Source organism: Neltuma alba, unplaced genomic scaffold (assembly GCF_004799145.2).
Source record: "Neltuma alba isolate B1F8T4 unplaced genomic scaffold, ASM479914v2 tig00004173_pilon, whole genome shotgun sequence".
Lineage (NCBI taxonomy): Eukaryota > Viridiplantae > Streptophyta > Magnoliopsida > Fabales > Fabaceae > Neltuma > Neltuma alba.
In genome coordinates, this window is record NW_021633592.1 from 40,324 (window position 1) to 47,944 (window position 7,621).

General features: G+C 35.9%; 1 protein-coding gene across 1 annotated transcript; it reads left to right on the forward strand.

The window, feature by feature from the left end:
- The first annotated feature begins 2,858 nt into the window (after positions 1 to 2,858).
- LOC114743892 (sterol 14-demethylase-like) lies at positions 2,859 to 6,725 on the forward strand. Its single transcript, XM_028932093.1, has 3 exons — positions 2,859 to 3,059; positions 3,223 to 3,708; positions 5,297 to 6,725. The coding sequence occupies exons 2-3, from the start codon at positions 3,247 to 3,249 to the stop codon at positions 6,296 to 6,298; spliced, it is 1,464 nt and encodes a 487-aa protein (XP_028787926.1). The 5' UTR covers positions 2,859 to 3,059; positions 3,223 to 3,246; the 3' UTR covers positions 6,299 to 6,725.
- The last annotated feature ends 896 nt before the right edge of the window (positions 6,726 to 7,621 follow it).

Genomic DNA, 7,621 nt, shown 5'->3' on the forward strand with positions numbered 1-7,621 from the left:
TCGTGTTTAGCCTTGACCTCAGTTAATATTCCCGGCAATTATTTTTTTTGCAGAATACAAATAATAAAATTATGTGGATTAAAAGTTATATTTAAAATTGGTTAAAAATATGTAAAAAAATAATAATTTATTTTTCATAAATATTTTTATATATAAAGTGAAGGAGTGAGTGGGTAAAAGAGGGAATGATTAATACAATGAGAGTAACTAATAATTAATAGGAGTAAAAATTAAAAATAACATTAAAAATTTTAAACAGAGTATTATAAATAGAAAAAAACATCTTTTAAAAAAAGGGAATGGAGGGAGTTAAAAAAAATCTAGAACAATCAACGATTTGCAGGAGTCCCTTTTAGCTATTTGGATTTACAACCATGTCATATTATATTTACAATAATCACTTTATTTGAAATTTACAGAAGAAAGCATCCTGGGTATAGTTTGTAGGGAGCATCACTATGAAATCTAAAAATATATATAATTATTAAAAAAAATCTCTTAATAAGTGAATAAGATGCAATGACAATTTTTGATAAAGAAAGTGGCAAAAACTCATATTATTCGCTTATTATTGAAATTTTTTAGTAATTTATATTCTTTTTTAAAAACCTCATAATAACTTTCCCTTATTTATATCGATTTTTGTGTATCGCTACTCAATTAAAGTTTATAATTTAATTGTAGCAAATTCGACATTGTTCTTTTAAAATTTATTAATTATTTGCCTTTTTTTTATTTGTAAGAATTATTTGCCTTTTTGAAATGAAAAGAACCCATATTGTAAAACCAACTAACTTTGTAGATCCATGATAGGTTGGGTTGATAAAATCCTAATCCATCAAAGAGTAGGATGGATCACATTCTTTTTCTCAATCCTTGGTGGGCCATTATAGATGGGTTGGATTGGGCCACATTTCAATTACAATTGAAGTTGGCAAAAAAATAAATTCTATTGATAATTTACAATTCATAATCAATTCTTCGCTAGTGATCAAAATGAAGAGGGCAGAAGTACAATGGCAAATGAGTAACAGATTAACACACAAGCTTATGAACCACTTGATCAACCACCAACAACAAACACAAAAGGTTTGGTTTCATTGGTTGACACACAAACAGGGGAGATTAACACACAAGCTTACTAACCACTTGGTCAACCACCAATGATAGACCAAAACCATTCACCAAATCAACAAATAAACAGGTGAAAACACAAATTAATAGACAGACACTTCAGCGATTCCACTAAAAAAGCAAGAGAAAAAAGAAATTCCACCGACCTGTACCAGATTGGCGAGAATGAAGGCTAATAGAGATAGATCAGAGAGTGTATTCTACTAGGAGGCTAAGATCTCCACACACAACTCACATGCACCAGTCAGATGGTGGTGACCAAGGCTTGGAGACGACAATTGCATATCGGACAAGGCAAAAGGTTTGGAGAAGAGATGACCAAACACGAGACGACGGAGCTAAGGAGGAGGAGGCGACGAAGCAAGCTTTGTACAGCGGTGACACTTTTGAGCATATGAGGAATGAGTGGTTTGAGTGAATATGAGAGAATAATAAGGGAGGAGTGAGAGAAAACTAAGATAACATCTAATTATTATTCTAACGGTCTATCAACCATAAGCACAATTTTCACTTCAAAAAACTATCTCAAATTCACTTAACATATTGTGCGTTTTAATCTAGCTTTTGGTCCCCAAGTAAGATGTTTCAAAAGCTCTCCCAAACGAACTCCAATTTTCCAAATGAACTTATGGTGAAATAAGCTACTTCTGAGCTACCAATCAGTGACCCAAATGGGTTGAATATGGTATGTGCCAATGATAGTCTCTTAATTTAAGGAAATACGAGGAAATATTACTTCTGTTTTAAAAGAGAAAACGCACATGCACGCAAAAACTCTCATAGTCTCTTAATTTGTTAAAATTAATAACTATAACAAATTTGCAATTCCCCACATTATAATTTAAAAGCCACATATTGCTCTTAATTATCTTCCCTACTTTGCTAAAAATGTCATTTTTTTTAAATATTTGTGTTTGGTTGGTTATTAATACATTTAACATATATATATGTTGTGGGGAAAAAAAGAAGATAGAAGAATACTTATTTTTTAGTATTTCTTATTATTTTAAAAAATAAGTAAATTACGATAAAGATTATGGAGTAAAAATATCAATATATTTTTTATTTTGATGTTAAAATTTTAAAATAAATTAAGGTATTTTAAAAATATCAATTAACTTTTATTTTTTGTTCATTATATACTAGTGATAGGGAAAAATGATACATTTGACCATAAATATGATTGTGTCACATTATAAATCTAACGCTGGCAAAAAAAAAAACATTGTAAATCTAATACTCTACCAAAAACGGGAGAAATGCAAATTACTATTTGGAATTAAATAAACTACTGTTAAATATTTAATAATTTTGGATGGCCACCACCTAAAATGTATCAAAGGGAATCCCATATATAAACAGTAAATATTCCCACCAACCAGACAAAATAGCATAGTGATTTAACTTTAGCTTTAACTAATTTAATTATTTTATTCCCTCTTCATGGGCCATAATTTTTTTTTAAATTATAGTTATTTAAATTTAACTAATTTAATTATTTAAATTTAACTAATAATTAAATAACTTGGATTTTTTCTGGCCAAAGGACTGGTGCGGGGTAGAGACCGCTGGGTTAGGGTGACATTTGGCAATGACTAGCTCGCGTGAAAGGGCCCGGCCGAAAGCATTTTTTAAATTTATTGTTTATTTATTGTTTTTGTCGTTTGACTCATTTCTCCACACACATCTACACCACACTCCTTGGAATGTTCTCCCGTCCCGTGAAGTGTGTGATAAACGACACTGCATCGCACAAAGCGACTGCTAAACAAGCTCAACAAGAACCCACAGTTTTGCTCTTAGCAGAACCCAGAATTGGAGACCTAGATCTGGACCATGGTGACTAACAGCTAAGCAATCCTACTCAACATTTCTGGGAATCTTTGAATCGCACAAGTTGATCGTGTCACGTTCTAATCTCCAAGGTTATATAAGATTCGTTTAATGATTAATTTGCTTAATGCGCTCACTCTCACACACACACTCTCCCTCTCTCAGATCTGTATGTATGGTAGATTCATTGATTTGGTTTTGTTTCTTTTAATCTAGTTTCTTCTTCTGATTCTTCCATTGCCTTTTCATTCTCAGGGAATATATAGGAATCTGTTTCTCATGGAGTTGGATAGCAAGTTTCTGAACACTGGTCTTCTTATAGTGGCCACGATTGTTGTGGCCAAGCTGGTTTCTGCTTTCATAGTTCCAAAATCGAGGAAGCGTCTTCCTCCTGTGGTGAAATCATGGCCACTGGTCGGTGGCTTGTTCCGATTTTTGAAGGGACCGATCGTGATGCTGCGCGAGGAGTATCCTAAGGTTGGGAGTGTGTTCACGTTGAGGCTGTTTCATAAGAATGTAACGTTCTTCATTGGACCTGAGGTGTCTGCTCACTTCTTTAAAGCTTCAGAGTCTGATCTTAGCCAGCAGGAGGTGTATCAGTTCAATGTTCCTACGTTTGGGCCTGGAGTGGTGTTTGATGTTGATTACTCCATTAGACAGGAGCAGTTCCGCTTCTTCACTGAGGCTCTGAGAGTGAATAAACTCAAGAGCTATGTAGATCAGATGGTCATGGAAGCTGAGGTAAAACGTGCTTCTTATAAAACTACTGAAATTGGTTTCATTGTTTTGCTTGCTTTGTATATGCAATTGTGTGGGTGTAAACCATCAGAGCCCAATATTTAGGAAGCCGATTGGTGAGGTTTGGCAGTTGCGTAAATTGCAGATTGTTTCAATTCAATCGTAGTCGATGCACTTAAATTAGTAACAACACTCGTCTGAGATGTGACAGAGTCAGATTCATTTGGGCTTGGACCGAACTCGGACATGGCTGGCCCCTAAAAAAAATAAATAAATAAAAGACCGGTGAATCCTCCGTGATGTTATAATTATAGTGCTTTTCTGGTTGTTTGAATTAAAGATGAATAGATTGACTGTGATAGATGAACAACTTATTATTTAAGTCTGAAATAACAGTGTAGGGTACTTGAGATATAGGATGATGCTGATTGTGTCTTTATCCAGAAGTATATCACTATTCAAAATTTCTAAATCTATATATTATATGTTCTGTTATATCATCCTTTGCATCTTTTGAAGTTTGATGCGCCAGCACGTCCATGTCATTTCACGTGTCTTTGCCTTGCGATTTGGTACCCTTGTGTTAACCACAAGCAACGCTGTGACAGTGAGCTGGTTATATTGCATATTGTTGCATGTTTCCTACGTTCCCGCTGTTCTGATTTGAGAAGCTGTTGAGGATCGACTTGACATGCTTATTTTCAGAATATAAAACCTGGCATTCCTATGCTTCTTTATGTTGTTAATTTTTCCTATTGGCTTAAGTTGAAATTTGAGTTTAACTTCTCAGTCAAAGTTATGATTATCACTTTAGAAAATGTTTCCTTATAATCCGTTTGATGACTGAACATGGTCATTTTGCTTCTTCTGTCATTCTTGGTGCAACATGTCATTTTAGGATACAGGTATTTTCACCCCAAAATTCGGAGCCACGTGGTTTGAGTCCATAGAATTGGATGTTGTAACTGATTATCAAGACCTGAGATCATAAAGCTGCTAAGCTTGATAGACCTCAAACCTCATATCAGTGCATAACACATAAGATGACCTGCTTATGGTGCAGATTTACTGGATCCTTTTTGTTTTTTCTTGGCTCCCATTGTATACTTAAGTCTTTGAGAAGCTCACAAGGTGAGGGTTCATACAATTAATGCAGTAGATGATCATCACCTGAGATCATGAAGATGCTAGGTTTTATGAAATAATTGGATAGTCTGTTGAAAGTTTCAAGTTCGAACCTCATATTATATTCAGTTCATGTTGAATAAGGTGATCTGTTTATGGCACAGATTACTGCATCTTTCTTTTGTTCCCAAATTGTTGTTATGTTTAAGTCTTCGAAGAGCTGTTGACTTTCTTTGGGATTTGATATTTTTATGTTTCAACTTCCAACTTTCGACCTATTTTTGATATGGCAGAAAACTGTGGACTTTATTGTTATCATTTATGTTCTGTGGGAAATTTGAATAGAAGTGACTGTTTGAAGTATTGTTCATAGTTGTTTCCTTCCTCTGCCTCTTGTTATTTCTTCATCTATGCACTAATTTGACATTCAGGACCGTCCTATCTAAAATGTGAACTTAATTTGCAGGACTACTTTTCTAAGTGGGGACCTAGTGGTGAGGTGGACTTGAAGTATGAGTTAGAACATCTGATCATCCTGACAGCTAGCAGATGTCTCCTGGGCCGGGAAGTTCGTGATAAGCTGTTTGATGACGTTTCTGCTTTGTTCCATGACCTAGATAATGGAATGCAACCTATCAGTGTCCTCTTTCCATACCTGCCCATCCCAGCTCATAAGCGTCGTGATCGAGCTCGCAAGAGGCTCGCTGAAATCTTTACCAGCATCATAGCATCCCGCAAATCCAAGGGTGTATCAGAGAATGACATGCTGCAGTGCTTCATTGATTCGAAGTACAAAGATGGTCGCCCAACAACAGAAGCTGAAGTAACTGGATTGCTCATTGCTGCACTTTTTGCGGGACAGCACACCAGCTCAATTACATCCACTTGGACAGGGGCATATCTCCTGTGTCAGAAGCAGTATCTTTCTGCTGTATTGGAGGAGCAGAAGGAAATAATGGGCAAGTATGGTGACAGGGTTGATCATGATATCTTGGCCGAAATGGACGTCCTGTATCGGTGCATTAAAGAAGCCTTGAGGCTCCACCCTCCTCTAATCATGCTGATGCGAAGCTCACACAGCGATTTTAGTGTCAAAACACGAGAAGGGAAAGAGTATGATATTCCAAAGGGTCATATAGTTGCTACCTCCCCTGCTTTTGCAAATCGCTTACCCCATGTTTTTAAGGATCCTGATAGGTATGATCCTGATAGATTTGCCCCAGGAAGGGAAGAGGACAAGGTGGCCGGGGCCTTCTCTTACATCTCATTTGGAGGCGGCAGGCATGGATGCCTCGGAGAGCCCTTTGCGTATTTGCAGATTAAGGCAATTTGGAGTCATTTGCTGAGGAATTTTGAGCTGGAATTAGTGTCACCTTTTCCTGAGATTGACTGGAATGCCATGGTTGTTGGTGTGAAAGGAAAAGTGATGGTCCGATACAAACGCAGGGAGCTTCAAGTTCATCAATAAGAGCACATTTTCAGCTTTTGTCTTAATAAGTTCGTTGGTGAAATCAGACAAAAGCTCAAAAATGCTACTTCTCTGCATAGCTAAACTTTGATGCAGCCAAGTGCAAAATGTTAGTGATCGTGCTTCTCCGGGTGAACTCCAACTTCATTGTTTGTTTGACCATGAATTTCAAGAATCTTGATTTTGTTTTTTTAACCTTTTAGTGCGTTAGACTGTGGAAGTATCCACCAAACTTAGCTCAAGTGGTTGCTCAGGGTAGTGTTTTGTGTAGTGCCCTTAAGCTCTAGTGGTTTAGTAAGAATCTGTTTGATGTCAGCTTATAATGGTTCTCTCTTTTTTTTGGCTAATTGTGAAGGTGCACCCTGCAATCTGTTTTGATGCTTCTGAAGTATCTGAGCAAGAAAATGAAAAAACATCGATTAACTCACGTTGTGGTTTTGGGTTGGGGGGGGGGGGGGAACCAAGTTACATGTAGGTTTTCAGAAATAAACCGAGATATTAATTCGTGTTCTATTTGTTCTAATGTAATTAAACTGTAATGGTGGTCATAAGATTCGTGAATGTGTTATTTTGAGTGTTGGAATTTCATATAATGCAAGAAGTACGGAGTTAAAAAAAAGTGAAATTATTTTACCATTCTAACAAAAATTTTAGGAAGTACGTGTTAACGCCCGAGCACTGTAAGCGGTTCCAAGTAGAAAATTTCATTGTTTATGGTTGATGCCTTAACTTTTCGCTCAACAAAAAGTGGTCGATGTATTAAGTTGGAGGGCATTTTATGATATGAGATTTTTTTTTTATATTAAAAATGTGAGTTATATGGGTTAACTTGCTCAATTCGTTTCTTTTGCGGGCTTTGTATTGAAGTGGTACTTTTTGGTCTGGGGTTGTGAAAGTATTGTTTCTAGTTCGCATTAAAAAAAAAAAAATCCCAATTCACTAACAAAAATAGGTTGAGTTGAGTTAGTTTGATCATACTCAAGGATTTCCAAGTGAAGCTTGAACCCAATTTAATCTATCAACTTGAGGGATTTAATGTGTCAGTCATCCAAGCACAAGTTACTTGGATGGCACAATCATCTATACGTATTGACCAAATAATGAATTTGTTCCCGAGAAATAATTGTGGTTTAACATTACATATCTATTACAAATGTAGACATTGATAAACAACCATGTGATCCACACTTTAATTTGGGCATTTGTGCCCAAAAAACAACCACGATGGATAAATCATGAGGGGAAACAAATGACAACTTTTTTCAATGCAAAGAAATAAGTCTAATCACATAAAATGCGTCTCTAGAGGATGATCAATTGGTG

Excerpts from the sequence above, each read along its gene's own strand:
- LOC114743892 (XM_028932093.1), top strand. The coding sequence starts at position 3,247 with ATGGAGTTGGATAGCAAGTTTCTGAACACTGGTCTTCTTATAGTGGCC. Across the intron at positions 3,709-5,296 it reads AGATGGTCATGGAAGCTGAG|GACTACTTTTCTAAGTGGGG; the intron begins GTAAAACGTGCT and ends CTTAATTTGCAG.